The sequence below is a fragment of the Aquarana catesbeiana genome, linkage group LG05, assembly GCF_042186555.1.
Source record: "Aquarana catesbeiana isolate 2022-GZ linkage group LG05, ASM4218655v1, whole genome shotgun sequence".
NCBI classification, from domain to species: Eukaryota; Metazoa; Chordata; class Amphibia; order Anura; family Ranidae; genus Aquarana; species Aquarana catesbeiana.
In genome coordinates, this window is record NC_133328.1 from 499,705,241 (window position 1) to 499,730,431 (window position 25,191).

The 25,191-nt window shown below is 42.8% G+C and overlaps 1 protein-coding gene across 2 annotated transcripts in view; it reads right to left on the reverse strand.

The window, feature by feature from the left end:
* PRKDC (protein kinase, DNA-activated, catalytic subunit) overlaps positions 1 to 25,191 on the reverse strand; it is a 712,087-nt gene that overhangs the window by 559,814 nt on the left and 127,082 nt on the right. For both annotated transcript variants that reach the window (XR_012244521.1, XM_073631567.1), the window contains exons 14-17: positions 16,203 to 16,252; positions 8,802 to 8,933; positions 3,111 to 3,254; positions 2,799 to 2,914 (exon numbers count right to left, since the gene is read on the reverse strand). Coding sequence is in view for 1 of the 2 variants with exons in the window: in XM_073631567.1 (XP_073487668.1) it covers positions 2,799 to 2,914; positions 3,111 to 3,254; positions 8,802 to 8,933; positions 16,203 to 16,252 (442 nt within the window). In the remaining variant the exon portion in view is untranslated. The remainder of the gene's footprint in view (positions 1 to 2,798; positions 2,915 to 3,110; positions 3,255 to 8,801; positions 8,934 to 16,202; positions 16,253 to 25,191) is intronic.

Sequence of the window (25,191 nt, forward strand, 5' to 3'; positions counted from 1 at the left end):
AACCCCTTTCTTTTTCAGAATCATGAACAGGTTAGAGTAAAAGCTCAGAAACCTCTCCAGGTCCAGAACCGGAGCAATCACACCCTGGAAGATTAGATCCTGCACCGCCTTGTAAAAGGCCTGTAGGTGCGATGGAAACAGGTAGAGAATGTAAAGAAAAAAATCTGTCAGTTGGACAGGAAGAAATTATTTTTTGTAGCTCAGCAAAATCAGCTTGCAGACCCATTTGTTGGGCAGCAGAGAAGTCCATAGATCCACAAACCAAAGAAGGGGAACCCCACCTGGAGAACAGATGAGGGCAAGACTTCATGCGAAGGAGGACTTTTCCACAAGCTTGCAAGTCCTGGAACATTTTGTTCCATCCTCAGGAGCCTTGGAAGGCTGGGAACCCTTAAGGAGCCTGGTGAATGAAAAAGAAGCTTGTGTGCAGAGAGTATCCCCAAAAAGCCATGCACCCTGAAAGGATGATTCAGCCAGGGCCTATTTAGATGTTTGGTCCACAAACCAACACTTGAACCAAAGCCGCATCACACACATAATTGAGACCCTGGGCCAGTTGGTTCACAAGTTCCACATAGACTAGCGACACCTGCTTATTACGGTGTTACCTTATTAGGTCACAGTGCAAGAGCTTAGTCTATTCAGTAAGTGCCTTAGACACAAATGACATGGCCAAAACCAGGCAAAGTGCCGAGCCAGAGTTCCGCATCCTTGAAGGAAGGCCATCGCTCCACCTGTATCACGGTAGTCTTGTTCAGCCTACAGATGGGAGGATCCACGACAAAAGGAGAGGATCCATGTCAAGAGGGGGGGATCCACGACAGGAGAGGTTCATTTCTTCAGAAGAGCCTCCCCAAAGGGGTAACACACCAAAAACCGTTTCAGGACCACAGAAGGCCGTTTTGGGCATTCCCAATCCTTGTAGATAAATCAATCAAAATAGGCAAGGTAAGAAAAAACCTTAGCAGTATGAGCCGGCTTGTGAGTACCAAGCATACCATTGCAGCTCCTGAAATTTCCTACAAGGTCTCCTGCATAGATGTATTGAGTGAGGCCACCAGCGCCTTTTCATGCACAGCAATGGTGTCAGAGGAATCGTCCTCGATATCTGAAGAATCGGAGACCGTATCCTCTGGGTTCTCCAGGACAAAATGACTTGCAGGGACCAAGTGGGTCTCTGGTTCTGAATCATCCGGAGCGGAAGGGGGGGTGGGTGGGGGCAATTTCTTACCTGCACTTTCACCCAGATGACAAAGGATTCAAGGACCTTTAACAATGCCTCCAATGGAATAGAGGACTCTGAAGACCCTGCCACCTCCATTCTCAGGAGGAGATGTTGCTACTGATACTCCATATGTGGCACACCACCCCAGACCAGGCACTACAAGGACCACGTCCACAGAAGGGAAGCCAAAAAAATAACTCTAGGAGGCTGCAGCAGTGATAGGGGAATCCCAGTAAGACTCACAGCCGCCTGAACTAAGTCCACCTATGCTGTGTGTAGTGTCCCCACCACAGTTGGGAAACCCATGTGGAGGAGTGCCAAGCAGGTCAGAGTCACAGGGAAAGACCACCTCTCAAGCCCAGAAGCAGGTCTAGAGGGCTGAAAGATGGTTGCCATCATGCAAACACAATAAAATGGTTGGCGCTTGGTCCCCATCACAATGGCTCCTGGCAGAATCCATACCAAAATGGCCACCTGCCATAGGGAGATGCCAGACCATACTTCCGGAAAAACTGGTCCCACCAAAAATGGCTAGTCCTCAACAAAATGGCTGACAAACTTAGAGAAAATGGCCACCGCATACACCAGCAGGCCCCAGGAAAATGGCTGCCATTGCTACACCAAAAATGGCTTTTGGCCACCCGCCCAGCACATGGCGAACACTGCTGGGACACAGAGGGACCTATCATCCACCCACTAAGCTCACAAAACAGGAGAGCAGCCTCAGAGCCTCCCCCAGCAGTCATGCAACAGAGAGATGGACAAAGGGAAACCCTGTTTACCGAGGCCAGGACACCTTCAGATGAAGGGGGAAAGAAAGCGAGGTGGAGGAGGGGGGAACTGGACACAAGACACCCAGATCAGGAGGGGAGGTGGAGAGCACACAGAGACGACCACCCCAGGGAGTATCCACAGTCTGCCACCAGGCCTGAGGAAGAAGGAAGGGGGGGGGCACAGATCTGCCTCCCACCGAGGTTGGGGGAGCTGTCGGCCAGAGTAACTTCAGGTGCCCGGTCATATTTATCTCCACAAGATGTTAAACTCAATGGCCGTCCCAGTCCAGGATAGGGCTGTCGCAGCTGAAAAGCTAAAGGCCTGCATGCGCTCTCCGGCCAGGCTGGGGCGACTACGAGATCTAGGTAAATTAGCCTGTCGTCCAGTCCAGCTGTTGATTAAAGATCTCTGCAGAAACAAATCCCAGGAAAAAAATTGAAAAATAGGCTACAAAATCACAGGTCCCAGTAGAGGGGATTTACTACCAACTAGAACTGATCATGGGTGGTGTTGTGCTTGTTTTTTTCTGCCTAGTGTCCTACTCCTGCGCTATAACCTACGGTCAAGATTATGAAGTACTATGTCCATCAATGAACAACAGAAAATACACATTGATCTGCCAAATATTCAGTGTGCTCCTAACTTCCAGTTTGAGAAGCGTCTCTGCTATACGGTTTTCTTCTGCTGGACTAGAACAACCCCTCATCTTCATAACTAAGGGGGAGGGTTCTGTAGTACAGCAGAGATAGTGTTGTCAAGAGAGAAAGGAATGAGGAGAGGAAGGAAGCAAGAAGCATACCTGCAAAATTCAACCAGATTGACAAAGGCAGTAAAGTCTTTTGGTTTGGTAGGATACAGGTTGGCTGCTGGGTCAGAGGTAGCAATAACCAAAGAGGTGCTTTCAACTTCATTATCCTGAACACATACAGATGAAAAATAAGGAACACATATCTTGTTACCGATAACACTCGTTAAAACTCAAATTATTTCAAAACTGCATTTTCCAAATACAGCCAATTCAGATATACTAATATATTAACTACAAAACATGACACAAGCAAATAAAGTTTTGGGGAAACGCCACAAGAGAATTGCCTAAAGAATTACTTACCCCAGAACCATGCTTTTCGAGTGTAAGGTCTAACTTCTCTATAATTTTTAGAACAGATTTTATAAGTTCATCATACAACAGTCTATTCAGAGATTGCAGAGGCGAATTTACAGTTTGGACTATTTCATCCGAGAATATGGTATCCTAGGACAAAAAGACAGGATGGAGTTAACCCCTTTGCTTCACTGTAACTTACACCTATGTTTATATGAACTGGACAGCATCTACTAGACATTCTATGGAGAAAGATTGATTGTATAATCCCAGTTGGTGCATGTACGTGGAAAGATCCTGACTGCATATCTTCTGGATGGTATGTTGCTACCTGCTAAATCCTCATTAAGGGGCAGTACAAACCAGAATGCGGCACAGGAAAAGGCGTGTTCTATGCACGTTTCCTGCACTCCAATAAGAATGCACTATCTTTGCAATCTGCTGCGGGTACCAATACATTATCAGCACCTTAAATGCAGATCGCACAGTGCATTTTCAGGCACCAGATCGTATGGTACTGCAGTGCCATGTAATCTGGTGCGGCACTTTTTTTAAAGTAGTGCCTGCACTACTTTGTGTGTGTTCAAATGAAAGGGCTGCAAAATTACACAGAAGGGGAATGCACAGAAAACCCACAGGTATGTAGACCATGTTCCTGTGCGATTCTGGTATAAACTGGCCTTTGGATTTGGAACAGGTGCGTGTTCTCCTCAATGACTAGTGAATGACTGCTGTACAAGCATAACTGCATACTGAGATGAAATGTTTTCCTCATAAATACAATGTTGCAATTAATGCAAGTCCAGAAGATAACATACAGAATGCAACTAGCTAAACTTTGCAATAACAAAAAGGAAAGTTTGCTGGACTTTCTACCACGGGTTGTCACGTGCATCCATGCATTTAGTGAGCTTTAAGCCTCACAGCAAGGGAATGTTAAATTACCTTGGTCTGCAGATTAGTCCACATAACTGCCAATTTGTTCTGTACAATATGGGTGTGCAGTTTAGCATAAATCCAGGGAATGGAGGCTTGAAATGAATATTTATTGCCTCCTGGATACATGCTCCATGGTATCACTAACTGATCTATGTTTTATATAATAAGTTTTAAGTATGTTTTTTGACATTTGAGTACTCATGTTTTCTTGTACGTTCTTTCTTTTGTAGTTTTAGATAATAAATAAATAATACATGCATATTATCAGTTTGAATAAATATACAGTTGTGCTTATAAGTTTACATACCTGGCAGAATTTATGATTTCTTGGCCATTTTTCAGAGAATATGAATAACAACACAAAAACTTTTCTTTCGCTTATGGTTAGTGTTTGGCTGAAGCCATTTATTATCAATCAACTGTGTTTACTCTCTTGAAATCATAATGGCAACAGAAACTACCCAAATGACCCTGATCAAAAGTGTACATACCCCAGTTCTTAATACCGTGTATTGCCCCCTTTAACATCAATGACAGCTTGAAGTCTTTTGTGGTATTTGTGGATGAGGCTCTTTATCTTCTCAGATGGTAAAGCTGTCCATTCCTCTTGGCAAAAAGCCTCTAGTGCCTGTAAATTCTTGGGCTGTCTTGTATGAACTGCACCTTTGAGATCTCCCCAGAGTGGCTCAATGCTATTGAGGTCAGGAGACTGAGGTTGCCACTCCAGAACCTTCACTTTCTTCTGCTGTAGCCAATAACAGGTCGACTTGGCTTTGTGATTTGGATCATTGCCATGTTGGAATGTACAAGTACGTCCCATGCGTAGTTTCCTGGCTGATGAATGCAAATGTTCCTCCAGTATTTTTTGATAACATACTGCATTCATCTTGCCATCAATTTTGACAAAATTCCCTGTGCCTTTTGTAGCTCACACATCCCCAAAACACCAGCGATCCACCTCCGTGTTTCACAGTAGGAATGGTGTTACCTTTCATCATAGGCCTTGTTGACTCCTCTCCAAATGTAGAGTTTACGGTTGTGGCCAAAAAGCTAAATTTTGGTCTCATCACCTCAAATGACTTTGTGCCAGAAGGTTTGAGCTGTTTTATACAATTCAACTACCTTTTGCCGCAGATCCTTTGACAATTCCTTTGCTTTCCCCATGACTTAGAATCCAGAAACGTCAGCGCAGCACTGGATGAAAGATGCAAAGGTCTGTCAGTAGTCCAGAAACTCATTGACCTTTACACACACACACTAATTACAAGCAAACAGTTCACAGGGGATAATGGTTACCTTTAATAGCCATTCAAACCCCTTTGTGTCAACTTGTGTGCATGTTATCAGGCCAAAATCACTAGGGTATGTAAACTTTTGATCAGGATCATTTGGGTAGTTTGTGTTGCCATGATTTAAAAAGAGTAAACACAGTTGATTGATAATAAATGGCTTCAGCCAAACTAACCATGAGTGAAAGAAATGTTTTTATGTTAACCTTCATATTCTCTGAAAAATGGCCAAGAAATTATAAATTCTGCCAGGGTATGTAAACTTATAAGCAGAACTGTATATTTACACTTTAAAAATTCTTTAAATTTTTTTTACACTTTGTGGCTATAACAAAATTGTGATTCTAATATTACAGATCAAGGTTTTAAAACGTTTGTATTTTTATAAATATATGAACTAGTATTTTACCGATTTACTAAAAAGCAAATAAGCTGTTCACTTTGCTTTGTGAATGAGGTGAAGCTTTGCTGACTTCCATCGCCTAATCCTTTCCAAGCAAAAATACAGGTTTTTCTCTTTTCACGGGATTGAGTATTCTTTGCAAACATTGGATTAATTTTTAGATTTGGTATGGATGAATTGTGTTAGTTAATAGTTCTTGCTTCCCTTTTTAATATTTCTTAAAAATTAATTTTACAAGCATTGTGTTTTTTTTAAAGATTTATTGTATTGCTATTTAGTGGTTTCTAATCAGGCGACCTTAAATTTATATACTTTTAGTTTTGCATTAACACCGATTATGATTTGATTTAGATTTTTTTGCTTATTTGCAAGATGTCTCTTGTGAGCATTTTGTATCTGAACAATCTATTGAGTTAATTCCTCATTAGCGTTGCCTGGGATATTTTATAAGGGTTGCAGCGTGATGCACTCCATTTGGACAATCCCCCTTAAGGCGTCATCTCTTCTGACGAAACACATTGGGTATGGACTACACATGACATCACACTATCAGTTTGCCGGGATATCGGCGTTTGGAGACTGCCTCTTTGGAAATAGCTTTGAATGCTTTAAGCCAGTGGTCATTAACCCTGTCCTCAGGGCCCACTAACAGCCCAGGTTTTAAAGCGGGGGTCCACCTATCTATCGTTTTTTTTTTTTTTGAGTTCATTCACAAAATTTTCTTCTCAGCATTACATACTCACATATTGTGTGTAATATGTCCGCCTGTGTCAGATTTCGTCGGAAAGAATAACTTATATTATTCACTGCAGGCGGTTTCCATCTTCATTGAGGGCATTTGAAGCCCACAAGCATTTATTTCCTGGATGTGGTGAATGCTGTGCTCCCAGCATTCACCGCTCGTTCCCGCACATGCTCAGTGGCATCCTGGGAAGCCTGAGAATAGCTCCCAGGAGTCTGGGAGAGGCTAGAAACATGCCTACTCCCACGGGAGGAGAACCAGGAAGTGCAAAGAAGAATAGAAAAATAAAAGGTAATTACGGCGATTTAAATTTTTTTAAACGGCATGTCAGCATCTAGGCAAGGAAGAGAATACATACAGATATTGTTCAAAATTTAAGTAATACCTTTGGGAGATGCAGACTAGAATACTGCAATCACTGAGCACCAAATGATTTCACCTGTGACGTACTTCAGTTATCTTGCAAACCTGGCCTGTTAGTGGGCCCTGAGGACAGGGTTGATGACCACTGCTTTAAGCGATATTGTAACGGAGAGAAAGCAAGTGCATTTCTACTATTAAAGAGACGACATTTTAACTACTTACGTACCGCCCACTGTAGTTGTAAGTCGGCTGTTTGAAGAGGAATTCCATTGTTATGGCAGCAGATAGGTGCCATAACCTCGTTATCCTCTTCTTCAGCGGACGGTCCGCTTTCAGATAAAAGTGGTCTCAGCAGCGGATTCCCCCTTTTTGACCCCAGATCTCATATTTAAGAGGCTCTGTCATGCTTTTTTTCTATTACAAGGGATGTTTACATTCCTTGCAATAGGAATAAAAGTGAAAAATTTTTTTTTTAAAAAGGACAGTGTAAAAATAAAGCTAAATAAAAAAAAAAAAAAAAAAACCACACACTTATTTTTAAAGCGCCCCGTCTCACCGAGCTCGCGCACAGAAGCGAACGCATATGCAAGTCGTGCCCGCATATGAAAACGGTGTTCAAACCACACATGTGAGGTATCGCAGCAATCCTTAAAGCGAGAGCAATAATTCTAGCACTAGACCCCCTCTGCAACACTAAACATAAGCTTTAGAAATTTTTAAACGTCGCCTATGGAGATTTTTAAGGGTAAAAGTTTGTCGCCATTACACGAGTGGGCACAATTTTGAAGCGTGACATGTTGGGTATCAATTTACTTTCACTATATAAAACCTTACTGCTGTCTTATTTCAGTCAAAAAAGTGTATTTTTTTTAAAAAGTGCACTTGTAAGACTGCTGCACAAATACTGTGTGACAAAGTATTGCAACAACCACCATTTTATTCTCTAGGGTGTTAGAAAGACATTTATAATGTTTGGGGGTTCTAAGTAATTTTCTAGTAAAAAAAAAAATGATTTTAACTTGTAAACACCGAGTGTTGAAAAATAGGCCCGGTCCTTAAGTGGTTAAACTTAATGTATATAAGTATTATCAGGTACCAAAGTGCTGGAGGCCAAAGGAGAGAGGGCTTCCCTTGCAGCTCAGTTCCAGACTCCCCTGGAGGTGAGACAGGAGGAGTCAGGCCCAAAGTCGCACAGGTCGCCTGCAGAGTTGCTTGCAGAAAAGGCGCAGGTACACCACTGTTGTGCTGCGGGGCTGCTGCAGGCAGGTGGCACCTGTGAGATGTAGCAGGTAACCAGGGTCATTGAGACAGAGGTAGTCGATACAAGCCAAGGTTTGGTGCCAGGTGGATAGCAGAGGAAACGAGGTTAGGTGGGAGCCGAGGTTAAGACAGGTAGAAGGCCGAGGAGATCCGTTTAACAAACCGAGATCAAGGTCAGGAGACAGGCAGGAGACAGGTCTGGAACAAGCCAGGTCAGTAATCAAGAATTACAGGAAACAGGAACATTGGTAACAACTGCGATCAAACAGCACTTCAGCCAAGGGCTGAATTCCTTATAAAGGCCCATGTGATGTGCTGGCGGAGGTGCTGGGTCCTAGAGACCTTCTGCTATTGGTACCCGGACATACATTGAGATTGTGGATTTATTATTGTTATTTATCGATTTAGCGCCACACTATTGTGTTGATTTCTTTATTAAATTTGGTATCACAGATTTTGGTATAGGCTGCTTTTTACTTTGTTTAACCCAGTGCAAAATTATTTCAATTTTTATATTCTTTGCAAAGTAGATTTTCACATTTACTAAGCTAAGGGAAAATTCCCTTGCAAAGTGAACAGACCATTTGCCTTTTGTAAATCAACTCTATAATCTCAAATGTAAACAGAAGTCCCAGCATTAAGACAATAACATTCTTTCATTTAAAAAATAAATATGGCTGAATCGAAACAGGAACACATACCTTTATCTGATCACAATTAAGTAAACTTCTAAATAAATCCAAATAATCTTTGTAGGTAGGAATTTTCCACTTTCCTGTCCGAACTTCAGTGGAAGCTTCCCTTCCATCTGAGCCATCTTTACCATATTCTTCCTATGAAAAACATGGTATCAACATTTGGAGAGAAAATACAGTAAGAGAAAGATATTACATAATCCTATGCAATGTTGTTATAAACCCTTTATATGAAAACTAAGCATCATACTATATTCAGAATCCCTGTCATACATTTAGAACTACAAACTACTGGGCATTTTTATTCCTCTGGCGTTCTCTCTTTGTTTTACTTAATGTTTTGCATGGAGATACAAGAGAATCATAGTCCCTATACCAAACTCCAAACTCCAAACACACATATATTTACTTCGCTGTATAGTATTCAAGAGTAATTAGTGCATGTAGTTACATCTTAAATGGGAGGAAAAAAAAGCTACCCAAACAGTTACGACTAAAAGTAATTAGTAGGAAAACCAGTTTTCATCCCAAAAGCAGTTAAACCAGGGCTATCTGTTTACTAAGCTCAGAAGCTTTTCAGTTTTTTCTTCCTTATTTTATCATGTGATCCTGTCAGTAACACACCTTGGGTGACACTTTATCAATGGCAAGCAGTGATGTCACTTAATTTGGACTATAATACCTTACTCCTCATCTCCATTACATGGTGGGGGGCCATGTCCTGTAACAAGTAAGAAATTGGTAGGCTAACAAAAATGTTTAATATTTATATTCAGTACGCAGGAAATGAAAAGGATATCAGACTTCTGGCAAGAATTTTGGGCGGGCAGGGGCATGGCTGGGCAATGGCGCTGTGCGGCTGCATTCGCCAGGAGCTCCCTGCAACATGGGCAGACAGAGAATTTCACAGCACAATATTATGCCTTCCGCAGGTAAACCCTCAGGGGCATTGACAGATCATTGGGGACAAGATATTTCCTCAGAAACTCAGCAAACCCATGCTCCCACACTGAGTTCCAATATGGCCCTGTCACGCCCAGCTACAATGGAATCAACCACACTGAAGAAGGTTGAGGAAGGCTCAGCCAGCACGTCCAACAGCTCCCTCCCAGCCTCAAAGTCTGATTCACCTATACAGTGCCATCCTTGGCAGCTCTGCTGCATCAACATAACATGCTCCAGTCTGTGAGCCTGAGAGTTCAACTCAAATGGCTATAATTCGACTATATACTCTTTATCCAGCACTGCACCCACTGGTGGATAATAGTTGCATCTAGCTACGTGGGTATATTTTTACCAGCACTCTTGCATTGATCCAACTGAGGACACTTTGCCCACTTTGATGCCCCCCCCCTGTGGCCCTGCAGGCCGTACAACGGCGCGCTCCATCCTAGCTCCAACATAACTGAGGCAGCATAAACTTTGTTTTTAAGATTTTTTGCTTGTCCATTTTGAAGGCAGTATATTAGACCTGAGTACTTCCATACTTTTTTTCCCCAATACTGTTTATTTTAATTTAAAAAATATATATAATTTTACAACATCTATATGTATTCCAAAAATTTCAAACAAACTTCTTTTACGTTGTGTGTGTATATAATATATATATATATATATATATATATATATATATATACACACACACCTACACATATATACATACACACATTATATATATATATATATATATGCACACACACATACATAGATATATATATATATATATATACACACACACACACACACACACACACTCTATATCTTTTACATTTCATACATACCTTTAACAGCCTTCTATACACTCTCACTACTATCATATACCAATCTTACTTATTCCTTTGGCTGCTGCCAGTCACCTATTTATCCATTTATCTTTCATTCCTATTCACAGTTGCATGTGCATTAACCCATACATCCCATATCTTATGATATGTTTGTATCTCTCCTCTATGCTCATACATTATTTTTTCGTAGGGTATCACTTGATTAACCGTTTTCATCCATTGGTTTACCGAAGATGGTTCCATCTGCATCCAGCTTACCGCTATTTGCTTCCGTGCCAAAAATAATGTTTCCTGCAGTAAGATTTTAATATATCTAGGCCATATCTCGTCTACCAATAGTCCCAGCAGGCATACCTCCACATTACATGGGATCGATTTGCCCACCACATTCGACAGCTTTCCCATTACCTTGTTCCAATATCTTAAAGTGTGGTCGCAGTTCCACATTAAATGTAGGAAATTTGCTCCCTCTTGATGACATCGCAGGCAGTTTGATGTAGCCCTACGCCCCATTACCAATAGTCTACTTGGGCTAAAATAGATCTGATGCGTCATATATCATTGAATTCATCTAATATTAGCCGCTGTTGAGACCGTCCGATGTACAGAGCATATTTCCTCCCACTTCTCATCTGTCATAGTCGGAATAATCATCTGCTATTTATCTCTTACTCTCAATGGGCTACTGCCTATTTTAGCCTGGATTAGGTGTGCATATAATATAGATATTAGTCCCTTAGGGCCCTGTGATCTGAGTACTCCTATAAGGGGAAATCTAGATATCTTAGGGATCTGGTTACCTAGTTGTGACTGTAGCACATGACGAAGCTGTAAGTATTTATTAAAAAATTGTATACGAGATATCATGCTGTTTACACAGATATTCAAATGAGTGTAATGTTCTATAGTTCTATAACTGTGTCAATGTGCCTATTCCCTTCCGTTTCCAGAACTCACAGTCCACGAATATCTTTAACTGCACCAAGTTTGGGTTATTCCAGATTGGAATCTCCAAAAGGAGTATCAGTATATCTCACCACTTTGTTTCTCTCCATACTGTTCGTTCCAGAGTTAATATGGGGATTTTACCCTTGGTAATCTCCCTGCCTGTACCTCTAGTCCCACTAACAGTTCATCTACCTCTAGGATCTCAAGCAAATACCTCTCCACTCCCTTTCCCTGCTCCTGAGCTACCCACTTCTGTAGGTGCTTCCGTTTGCTAGCTAGATAATATAGGTATATATCCGGCAGAGCCGCACCTGCCATGGCTTTAGGTTGTTGCAATGTTGTTAGTTTTAATTTACATCTATCATTAGCCCATATGAATTTTATAAACTGGGAGTTCAGTTTGTTAAATACTACTTTAGGTATTATTACTGGCGAATGTGAAAACACATATAAGCATTTAGGGACTATTATACTTTTAATCAAATGTATTCTTTCTACTACTGATAACGGCATTTTAGACCATATCCCCAATTTATATTTAATGTGCTCTGTTAGAGGATATACATAAGCTTTCAATGCCTCCTTCGCTTGTGAGGTAATATAAATTCCCAAATACTTAAAAAGGACTGTACCCCCCACCCCTAACCCTGTCTCTTATCTGTATTTCCTGTCTTAATGGCATCAATGCATATTTCTGCCAATTTATCTTCAGGCCAGAGAACTCTCCAAATGTCTCTATCATCTTCATGGCTTAATTTAATGTACTCTGAGCATCCGACATATATAATATGATGTCACCTGCATACGATCCAATACACTTAGTTTTTTCCCCTAGAGTAATTACCTTGCATTTCTTTGCCTAAATCTTAAGCACTAAAGCTTCTATCGCTATTGCAAACAGTTGTGGATAGGGGACATCCTTGTCTAGTCCCTCTATACAGATTTACAGGAGGCGATAGCATACCATTCACCAGCAAATTTGACCATGGCTGTTTATATAATATACCCACCCATTTTATAAATCTTTCTCCAAATCCAAATCTTTTCATTGTCACTCTTAAAAACGGCCACTCTATAGAGTCAAATGCTCTAGCCATATCCAAAGATACCAATGCAGATGGATTTGGAATATGATCTTTTAACTGTGCTACTATTCGCGTTCTTCTTATATTAAATGATGTTGATTTCCCTGGAATAAATCCTGTTTGACCATTATGGATAATAGAGGTAATAACCATATTTAACCTCTTTGCAAGAATTTTGGCTGGGATCTTATGATCTAGAGTACCTTCATACTTACCTATGAGCATTCCTGAAGAAGATTGTAAACCCTCAATTTCAAAAAGCGTCAGCTGTCTCATTTCACTATTATGCTTGGTTGAGGTTTTGGTAACCATACCATACTGCTGTATTGTTACTGTATAAATGTCTACAAGCCATATCTTTTAATCTCCAATATCATTTTAAAATATTTAATAAAATTTGTATTTTTTTTTATATATTGAAGTCTTCTTGAGTTCTCTTTGTCTGATATGCCTAGAATAGTCCCTATCCCATTGGAGGGTATTCTCTTTATGATTCACCTATACAGTCGCCAGTTATACCTAGGGCAGACTCCCCCCCACTGAATCTTCTGTATCAACAATCCAGGAGCAGCCTTCGGAAAGAGACTTACGAGACCTGCTTTCACTTCGCCCTACCAAGCAAGACATCACAGAAATGGTGGCCTGAATTGTGAGTACTCTTTCTAAAGAAATAAAAGACTTGAAACAACAGACTCTGTATATACTCAAATTACGGCTGTTGAATATTTCACAACATATTTAGAATCAGATGTGACTGCATTAGATCAAGCTCAAGTGAACACTCACTACAGCATTATTACGATGCACTTGTTGACTGATGATTGAGAGAACAGTAACAGTCGAAATAATATTTGGTTAAGGAGTATCCCTGAGGCTACCACGGGAGGAAACCTTTGAACTACCGTTACTACATCCATGAACCAACTATTAGACAAGCCAGCAATACTGGACCAGGTACATAGAGTACAGGAGTCTCGTGTGGGTCCCAAACCACCCCCCAGGGATGTTCTCGCCAGAGTCCATTTTTACACTATAATGCCTCGTACACACGATCACACATTGCGACACCAAAATCCATTTTTTTTCCGACGGATGTTGGAAAATGTCTTGCCTACACACGGTCACACAAATCTTGTTGGAAATTGCGAACGTCAAGAACGCGGTGACGTACAACACGTACGATGAGCCGAAAAAAATGAAGTTCAATAGCCAGTGCTGCTCTTCTGCTTGATTCCGCGCATGCTTGGAATTTTGTGCTTCGGAATAGTGTACACATGATCGGAATTTCCAACAACGGACTTCGTTGTTGGAAAATTTGAGATCCAGAAATTCCGACGGAAAATGTCCGATGGAGCCTACACACAAGTCAGAATTTCCAACAAGCAGCTCCCATCGAACATTTCCCGTCAGAAAATCTGACCGTGTGTATGCAGCATAAAAGAGGAAATCGTGTATCCGGCATGGTCCAGGGGCCCAGTGGACTTCAATGGAGCCACGGTCCATATGCTCCCGGACCTATCCTGACTCACTGTTGGTATGAGGGGTACACTCTGCCCACTCCTGGAAATCATAAGGAACTCGGGAGCTACATACCGCTGGGGCCATCCCTTCCAACTCCCTTGCACTCCATACTCATGTGCAGCTCCCAGACCTTTTTACCTTTCTGGAAAAAAAAGAGGTTCCAATTCCTGACTGGGTAGACCGATTGGAGAGCACTGACAGCCTACATCCCCTGCCTGCCGGAACCGCAACGATCCAGCAGATTCAGGTCTCGTGCAACATCAAGGGGTGCTTCAGTTGAGCATCCAACGTTACATAAATCATAGCTCATACCTGAAGGTGCAGGGATTTTCTCTGGTGAATGACTAACTGCTGTCTCTCTCCCTATCTTGTTTATCTTATAATGGCGCTCACCTTTTTACTATACTATAGCAATGCATTTTGATAAAGGATGGTCTCTAGGGAGTACCTACAAATACGTTGGGGACCTTTCAGCCCGTCCTGCAGGGGTGCTGGTTAGGAGCCTCGGGAGCATTACTTCTTCCTCGGTCTCCCTGGTGCCTCTGAGATGGAGAGTCTCATGGTGGAACACCCCTGAGTTCCCTGGATGGTGGCAGTCCCGCTAAGTAAATGTTACCCCAGGGGGTTTGGGAGCCCATCTACGGACCACAGCTTGGCAAGACCATTTTACTAGTGGTCCCCCGGGTTTTGGAAGTACAGTGTTTCCCTGTTGGAATGCTTGCCTCATGGCGTGTCTGATGTCTCCTCAAATATGAAGATATTTGTTACATGAACAGAGGACAGATGGTAGATAACATACTCCTGAGCCCACCATATCATTTTTGTTTTCATTAGCAGATGTCCATCTCTCTGAGTGGGTGGTTCCTCAATGCCCGTTCAAGCCTTACGTTGTTTAAACCCGTCCATTGACAGTATTTTCTTAGAGGGGAGGGAGCTTATGTTAGTTATCAGACAGGTTACCACCAAATTGATTATGCTCTCCAATTACTAGAAGTCAGTTTTCCCATAAACACTAGTAAAGAAATATTCTAGGTTTTCAGCATGATGGTTAAGTTGGATGACAATAAGATCTATATGTAGGTACTGAAGGATAAGAGCAATTCCGCTAACCTGAAGGAAGAATAGGCACATAAACCAAGGCTGAAATCTCTCCATATGTGTGGACAGTTGTCATAAACCCAATAACACGATAAGTATGAAAAATAAGTCTAAAATTTCTAAAATGTCATTTATAGTATAATATTTATATTAAGGTGTTTGGCCCCTCTATGTAAGTCTATGTGATCAGGCACACAGACATTTACAGGCGTATTTGAAGAGGAGCTTTTACAGGCAGCAAAAAAAATAAAGAAACAAAAGCACCAAAGGCATGTTCTGAGAAGAGCTTTTAAGCAGAAAAAACTTAGTATGCATGTAAATGTATTCCAATGGCCAGAATTAATATGTTTATCACAGTAAAATCCTGTTATATCTTCAAACTTACATTGTTAATATTTTTGATGGGATCACTCTGGGTTTATTACCCCTGGGTTAGTCCCTCACTACTGGTCAACTCCAGGAAGTGGGTTATACTAGCTGGACTGTGCGGTGGAGGGACCAGTTCAAGCTGGCCTTCCTCCTCTGCATAGAGCTTCAAAAGGTCTTCATTGTAGTTCAAGCGTTTGTTTACCTCCCTTTTGTTTCTTATATGCATGTTTTTTTCTTCCTTTTGAGTCAAAACTGGTGGTTATCGAAACTATGGACTGTTTCTGGATAGCTCAGTGGTTGCGAGTACCACCAGATTAAGATATGGGACTATACGGATACACTTCGTTTTTGATAATACTGTATTGCCTTTACCGTTCTTGAAAGCCTCAACAATGCAAAAAACGTTTACTAACTTGTTACTTTATTTTGGAAAACTAACAAAAACGATTGAGACGGAATGCATTTACGTTCAAACACCATATGCGCATATTTACTGCTTATTTCATAAGCCTGTGTGCGTGAGGCCTAATGCAGTTACATAATGTGTCAAATTTAGAAATAGCATTACTATGTTTGAGAAGAGCATGGTTTATAAATATTACCTTTTCAAATATGACTGGTTTGGAACAGACCCGAATTAATCCTTGGTGCACTGAAAAAGAATTTGATTAAAAAAATCATATCAGTAACTTATCACTAACAATAGTGAAGAAAAGGTGAACTTCACTTTTCTGTACAGCCTGTATACTGGGGGGATGGGAGGCAATTCTGGGAAGGAGAATTCTGATCTGCATGCATGCTAGATTTTTAATACAAAATTACAGAAGTCAAACTTTAAGTGTTTTTTTTTTATTTGTATTAGGCAACTAAACTGAAGTTTAATAAGCTAAACCTAATGAAAATTTCTTCTGGGGACGGACTGCCCAAAATTGATTGTTAAAGTGGTTCTAAAGGCAGAAGTTTTTTTTTAACCTTTAATGCATTAAGGGTAAAAAAACTTTCTGCATGCAGCTAGTCTCACCACCCCCCACACAAAATCAGAGGCTACCCCGGCTTTCTCCCTCATCACTGACTTCCGCTGCTGTAAATCACAGCCAGTGAGGAGGGGGCAGGGTCGGTGTTCTTTATGGACAGACAGAGTGGGGTTCAGGAGTGAGCACGCACAGTGGGGGGGGCCCAAAAGTGCCCGCGGGGACCCCAGAAGAGGAGGATCGGGGCTGCTCTGTGCAAAACCATTACACGGAACAGGCAAGTATAACTTTTTTTTTTTTAATAAAATGTAAACCATTACAATAACTTTAAAATGAAAGGTGGTGCTTGGAGGTTTGAGTCAGACCCCGATTTCTTATAGGTTTCTGATACTCTGCCAGTGAGAACTCCCTCACATCCTTGCTCTGTTGCAGTCCACCTGAGAGTTTTGGGTGTTCCCTCCAACCTTTGCATATCCAGGTACCTCCATGTATCGGATCCCCGTCGCACTCCGCTTGAGTGCTTCCGTCAGTACACAGCTTCCTCCAAACTGGACCTTCAGATATCAGATTTTACAGCCGAAGATCCAGATGAGACTAGCTCAGTTACACAGCTTGAACATGGACCGTTTATTTTGAGATCTCACACATATATGTACACCAGAATGACAATACAAACTGTAACCAGAAACCCAATTAACCGCTTCAGCCCTGGAAGATTTTACCCCCTTCCTGACCAGATCACTTTTTGCGATTCGGCACTGCATCGCTTTAACTGACAATTGCGCAGACGTTGCACCAAAACAAAATTGACGTCCTTTTTTCCCACAAATAGAGCTTTCTTTTGGTGGTATTTGATCACCTCTGCGGTTTTTAGTTTTTGCGCTATAAACAAAAAAAAGAGCGACAATTTTGAAAAAAAAACTCAGTATTTTTTACTTTTTGCTATAATAAATATCCCCCAAAAATATATAAAAAACTTTTTTCCCCCCTCAGTTTAGGCCGATGTATGTATTCTTCTACACATTTTTGGATAAAAAAAAAAATCGCAATAAGCGTATATTGATTGGTTTGCGCAAAAGTTATAGCGTCTACAAAATAGGGGATAGTTTTATGGCATTTTTATTATTAATTTTTTTTTTTACTAGTAATGGCAGCGATGTGATTTTTATCATGACTGCGACATTATGGCGGACACGTCGGACAATTTTGACACATTTTTGGACCATTGGCATTTTTACAGGGAACAGTGCTATGAAAATGCATTGATTACTGTAAAAATGTCACTGGCAGTGAAGGGGCTAACCACTAGGGGGAAGTGAAGGGGTTAAGTGTGTCCTAGTGTGTGTTCTAACTGAAGGGGGAGTGGACTGTGTAGGGGAGATGACAGATCGCTATTCATACTCTGTATGAACAGACGATCTGTCTGTTCTCCCCTCAGAGAACCGGAAACTGTGTTTACACACACGGATCCCAGTTCTCGGTGTGCCCCGAGCGAGCACGGGAGCCCGACGGTGATTGCGACCGCCAGGCACTCGCGTTGACTCCATGGGCGAGCAGGGGGCACGCGCCTCCTAGTGGCCGAATATGTTACCGACGTAACAGGACGGCGATTCGCGCAGCACAACTGTGGCAGCTGGTTGGCAATCGGTTAACAATCTAATTAACTAATCGTTTAGACAGCATAGGTGACTCAGAGGCATAACTTTTCAGGACAGACTTGCTGTCTTTTAGCTCAGAACACACAATCAACATTATCATAAATATAAACACAGCAAATTTTCTCACAATAGCAGAAACTAATTACAATTAATACAAACAGTGATCTCCCCCCTCCTCAGCCTAGTAGGCAACAGACTATAGTAGGAGTAGACTGTGCTGCTCCTATCCAGTTCTAGAGGCCTATGATCAGCTCTTTATATATATCCTGGGAGATATTGTGGATAAATATTACTGTTATATTTAAGTAACCACCTTCTCATTGTCCATTAAACAGCTGTCCATCAATTTTTTCATTCATCCTGTGCCCCTAATGGACACAGGGTAACTCAGACATAGGAGGTGCATGTGGAGCTGAAACAGGGGTTTCCCAACCTCTCCAAGGGATTCTGGGTTCCACGGCCCCTCCCGTCACACTCCATAAAATCCTTTTCTGTGCATTCATTGAAGGACACAGCCAGTCTTCAGATCTTCACACATGGGTTTAATTATGCCACCTGCAGGAATAGGATGCTGGATGCAACAGAAAAAGGAAACACCCTCGGGCCAGCTCCTGCTGGTAGCCAAACTATTGAAGGACAGATCTTAAGATTTTGACAGATGGAATGTCCCAAAACAGTGCCAGAGACAAAAGGGAGGGCACAGAACTAAGGAACCAAACAGTACAAGGAACAACACCGTCAGAACTCAAACTGCTGGCCGCCAAACTTTCTGACCAAAACTGGCATCCGCATAAACAGCCACATCAACTTTGTAGAACTTGGTAAAAATGTGAACAGATGACCAATTAGCCACCTTGCAAACCCAAACATAAGCAGAATGATGAAAAGCCCAGGACACACTCAGAACTGTGGTCGAATGAGCAGTAACAGGAAAGGGAGGTTCTCAGCCCACAAGGGCATGAGCTTGGCGAATCCACCTGGAAATATTGGAAGCCTGTTCCTTACTTGGACCACCTATGACTGAACAAGGAAACAGTCTTTCAGATAGAATTCAGATAAATCTAAAGGCCCAGACTACATCCAAATAAAGAAGAGCCACTTCCTTAGGATGGGAGCACAGACTGCCAGACAATATCCTCATTCAAATGAAAGGCCAATACCACCTTCAGACAATCAAGGCCGAAAGGATTGCCTTATCCTTACTAAAAATGGTTGCTTAAGGGCCCTTTCACACTGGGACGGGGGCGGCGTCGGCGGTAAAGCGCCGCTATTGTGAGCGGCGCTTTACCGTCGGTATGCGGCCGCTAGCGGGGCGGTTTTACCCTCCTGCTAGCGGCTGAGAAAGGGTTAAAACCACCGCAAAGCGCCTCTGCAGAGGCGCTTTGCCGGCGGTATTGCCGTGCCGTCCCATTGATTTCAATGGGCAGGAGCGGTGAAGGAGCGGTATACACTCCGCTCCTTCACCGCTCCGAAGATGCTGCTAGCAGGACTTTTTTTCCCGTCCTGCTAGCGCACCGCTCCAGTGTGAAAGCCCTCGGGGCTTTCACACTGGAATTAAAGCAGCAGCACTTTCAGGTCGGTTTGCAGGCACTATTATTAGCGCAATAGAGCCTGCAAACCACCCCAGTGTGAAAGGACCCTAAAATAAAGTGCTCCTAGTTGGAAGACCCTATGCATCCTGTTGATGACCAGGAAGGCTTCCTTTAGCGTCAAGAGGAATTTCTCAGATATTCCCGAAATGAGGCTTTTGCAGAGCAAACGAACCCAGATTCAGGTCTCATGGTGCCAGAGGGGGCCTTATAGGTGAAACAACATGTGTGACCCCCTGGATTAAGGGCCAAACAAGAGAAAGGGAAGCCACGAGATGTTGGTATAGTACAGCCAAGGCAGTAACCTGGCCCTTCACAGTACTCAGGGCCATTCTATGGTCCATGCCTCTCTGAAGAAATGCCAAAATGTGAGCAACTGAAACATGAAGGAGGATGATAACCCAGTGACTCACAATAGGTGAAGTAAGCCTTCCAGGTACAAAAACAGATAAAATGGGAGGTAAATGTCCAAGCTCAAAGCATGGTGGAGATAACAGCCGGAGGGAGACTTTTATCCTTCAGCAACTGGCTTTCAACAGCCATATCGTTAAAGTCAGCGACTGTAAAGCAGGGTGGTAAATCAGACCTCGAGAAAGAAGACACCAAGGGATGTTGGTGACTAACCAAACAAGATTTGTGAACTAGGCCCGGACACAAACAATTCAGAGCAATCAGAAGTACCAGAATGCCCTTCTGCCCTATCCTCTGCACCAACTGGTGAAAAACCTCTGAGTACTGACCATTCCCCCTGATTCAAACTTTGATGACTGCCAGTTGTCCACTCCCAGGAGGGAGGACTGCAGACAAGGCAGGGACATTGAGTTTCACTGAAACGAGGGTCATGGCCAATTCCAGTGCAGCTGCCGAGATCTTGGTGCTGCCTTGATGGTGGAAGTAAGCCACAATAGTGAACTGGATTCTGTTCAGGTCACCTTCGAGAAGAGCTGTCCAATGAAAGAGGGAAAGGCGAATCACTCCGAGATCCAAGGTGTTGATGGGAAGCGCCTGGTTTTCTCCCGAGTCTGAAGTGAATCATCATCCCCCCCCCCAGACGAAGAGGCTGGCGTCCTCTTGCCTAATCCACTGAAACACGACACCTTTGCAAGGTGGGACAATGGAATAGTCAACTCCAACAACCCTGGAAGGCTGTACCACTTGGCCAGAATCCCTCGCTGCAGGGGCCTGGAAAAGTTTTGCAAAGGAAGGAAGCAATCATGAGGTAGGCACTCCTGATGTCGACTGAGGCCAGGAGATTCTCCCTGGTGTATTGAAGCTACCACGAGCGCACGACTCCATCTAAAACGTGCGTACTTTCACAAAGGCATTCAAACTATGAAGTCCTTCAGATCCAGAATCAGGCAGACACCTTTTTTCACAACAGTGAACAGATTTGAATAGAAGCCCCAATCCAATCCTATTTTGATTTGAGTGACATCAGCCGAAGCACAGCGCCATGACGGGAAGACCAGGTCCAACCATCGTACAAACACACCGTAGGATCAGGCAACTTTGGCAGTGCTCAATAGCAGTGCTGGGAGAACTATCTAGATCTATATACCTGTCACCCAGCACCGCAATTGACTAAAGACAAAAAATATCCTTCGACAGGAACAAATAATTCTAAAAACAAGAAAAAAAAAAAAACTCCTCCTAAGCCAAAAAAAGTTCCTTTCATACAGCGCTCCCAGACGCTGCAACTACTAGTGAAATAAATAGGTCTTTTTTGCATCTGCTTGGGTCCAGGAGGTAGGGGAGGCTGAACAAACCTCAGAGGAGTCAGACAATTACAGGAAGACTTGCATTTTTTTGGAATTAATACAAGGCTTCCCCTGATTGGTTGAGGTAGGTGGATGATGTCATGAACTCTACCTCAGCCAATCAGAAGAAGCCTTGTGCAGCGCTCACCCTGGCTTGATTTTGTTCCAATAACGGGATGGTAAGTAACTAATCTACTTCTCCTTAATGTAGCAATTCAAGCTTGTATCTATGTTTAGCCCTCAAGGTGTCAAAATTTTCCATTCATATATCCAGTGTTTCAGCCTTGGAGATGGCATGCTTTAAATTACCCCCTCGCCATCCTACTTTTATCTTCTCTATACCCTGAAATCTAAGTACACTTGAGTCTTTACAAGATCTCTTTTAAAACGTACTGGCATACTGTGCTTATCATATTCCTTTTCTTTTATATAATTTTTATTTATGTTCACAATTCTGACAAAACGGTCAAAAAGAAGATAACAATCAAGTAACAGCCATGAAAATGGGAGGACTAAGCATACCCAAGTAGGGTATTTGATCAAAGTACATAAAATAAGGGCCGATTGGCCATCCAACATAGAGGGTGTTAGAGACGGGGGCGTCTACTTTGTGGTTAAGAAACCATATGAGCCATATCACCATAAGTTTGTCTCTAGCTCTGCTACCATACTTAGCAGTAGTAATTAGCAAACACCACTGATTAGAGCCCAGATGGCAGACAGATAAAGAAAACATGAAACATTAAAACCAAACAACAAAAATAAAGAAAAAGAAGAAAGGCACTCTATTAAAATGTACTAGCAGTCATATCTAGTCTGATCAAGTCAAGTCTAACATTTCTGACAGTTAAACTCCTCCCACAGGGACGGTACCCGTTGGTTGTGTGTTTGTGCGGGCCTCGTCTACATAAGGAATCCAAGTGGCCCAAATTCCATACCATTTATCATGTTTGTCCTTACATGTCGCCATCCACTCCTCTGCAGCCCTAATATCGTTCAAAAGACAAATCCATTCCGAGTGGCTTGGAACTTGACTGCTTTTCCAGTAGATGGGGATTAATCTCCTAGCTGCATTCAGGAGGTGAGGCAGTACTGACTTTCGATAAAGGCTGAGAGGGATGGTAGGGACATGGAGGAAACTCATTGGAGAGTCAGGGAGGTGCACGTTTAAGATGAGGTTTATTTGGGTTCTAATGTCCTGCCAGTAAGGCTGTAACTTAGGGCAGTCCCACCAAATGTGCAAAAATGAATCCCTATGCCCACAGTCCCGCCAGCAAGCATCTGAGGAGGTTGGGTATATTTTAGCAAGTTTGGTGGGGACCCTATACCATTTAGTCATTGAACCCATTCTCCTGCATTTTTGTGTCAACAGAACTAGAGTGAGTAAGGCGGTATAAAAGGTCAAGTTGTAGCTCAGTAAACTCGTGTTGCAGGTCTCTTTCCCATTCACGAATGTATATTGGCTTACCCTTGGGTCCCTGCCCTAGTAGCATTTCATAAAAAGGACAGCTATGAAGTGCGGGACTGGATTGTCAGACATGCACAGCTTCTCAAAAGGCGTGGAGGAGGTAGGGGAACGTATGGCTTGAGGTAGACCACATGTAAAATGTTGAAGCTGTCTATATCTCCAATTGTCTAGGGGGAAGCTACCATATTGAGCTCTAAGTTCCTCCAGTGGGATTAATCCCTGGTTTTGGAAGAACTTGCCGCACCTCACCTCCAGGTACGGAAGAAAGACGGGTGTTCCCCTGGGGCAAACCAGGGGAAGCTAGGGTGGAGAACCGAGGGGCAAGCTTTCCTGACCTGTTGAGGGCATCCCATTGCTGCAAAGTGTGAGCAGTAATTGGAGAAACAAATGGTGACAGACCTCTATGTGCCCGGGGTAACCATAGGGCATGGGATAAGTTGCAGCCAGCCAGAAATTTTTCTAAAGATACCCACACATTAGTGGACACCTCATGGTACCTGTCCAATATCCGCTGCAGAGCAATCACCTCATAATATTTGCGTATAGCTGGGACACCCAGGTATCCCAACCGCTTAGGTCTCTGTAAGGTGCGAAAAGCGAATCGAAGGCTTTGCCCATGCCAGATATATTTTAAGAACATACTGTTAAGGATCGAAAAGAAAGACCTGGGTAAAGAGATAGGCACCATTTGTAGATAGAAAAGGATTCGAGGTAGCACATTCATCTTTAACACACTGACTCAGCCCATCCACGAGATGGTCTCTCTGTCCCATCTGTGCAAGTCTGCTTTTTAGTGGAGAGTAGCGAGGCATAAATACTGTTATAAAGCTGGGAACGGAGGGGGGTAAGATAGACACCCAGATATTTCAGGTGAGTGTGGCACCAAGTAAAGGAGAAAGAGGATTGCAACCATGTATGCAAGCTCGATGGGATATTCAAGGATAGAATTTCGGATTTATTATAAATGATTTTGAAATTTGAGAGTAAGCTGAAGTTCTGTATTTTATCCATGATGTTGGGGAGAGAGATCAAGGGGTCAGCCACATAGAAAAGGACATCATATGCATAAGCGGATAATTTATGTTCCCTTGGCCCAACACCGAAGCCCTTGACATTTGGATTCAAGCAAATCCTATTGAGCAATGGTTTCAGGGTGAGGGCGAAAATGAGGGGGGACAGTGGGTAGCCCTGCCTAGTTCTGTTCATAATAGGGAAGGTGTCTTAACACTGGAGTTATAGAGCAAGGTTATCCAGGAGAACAAGTTAGGGCCAAGCAGTTAGGGGCAATACAGCTCAAAGGTATACCCAGTCCACCCTGTCGATGCCTTTATAGCGTCAGTAGAAAGCAGGAGACAGGGTGGATGGCCAGTCTGTGTTTATGCCCACTGGATCAATTGAATCGCTCGGTTAGTATTGTCCCCGATTCCCTTCCAGTAATAAACCCTGTCTGGTCTGGATGTATGATAGATGGCATTACGGGTTTAAGACGGTTCGATAAGATCTTCGCTAATATTTTTATATTGGTGTTGAGAAGGAATATCGGTCTGTTGCTACTAGGGGCAATGTGGTCTTTCCCTTCTTTAGGGAGCACCATAATATGGGCCAGTAAATCCTCTTTAGGTATAATGGTACCCGACACTAAAGCGTTACAGTAGGCACACATTGGGCTAGACAATAAAGGGAGGAAGGTACTGTAATAGGTTCGTATATCTGTCAGGACCTGGGCTTTTCCCCTTTCGGGAGCTCTTTTACCACTGTTTCCAGCTCCGTCTGAGTAATGGGCATCTCAAGGTGCTTGCTAGTTTGGTTAGTGAGTTGGGGGCTTGAGCTTCTGCCAGATACTCCAGAATATGACCCTGCTTCTGATCTGGTAGAGCTGGGCATAGTAGTCCAAAAAAGCAGCCACAATCTTAGAGGAGTTAACTACTGGGGAACCCATCGCGGTATGAAGTTTATGTACATGGCCCGTGGCCTGTTGTCTCTTTAAGGCCCTAGCTAGCGGTCGCCCCGCATTTATTCCCGTACTCCTAAAATTTGTGAGAGATGTGGCGTAGGCGTGCCTGTATCCGGGTATCAAGCAGGTTGGCAAGCTCCAAGCAGAGGGATTGGAGTTCTGCTGCTAGCTCCAGGGTCAGACAACGTTTAGCT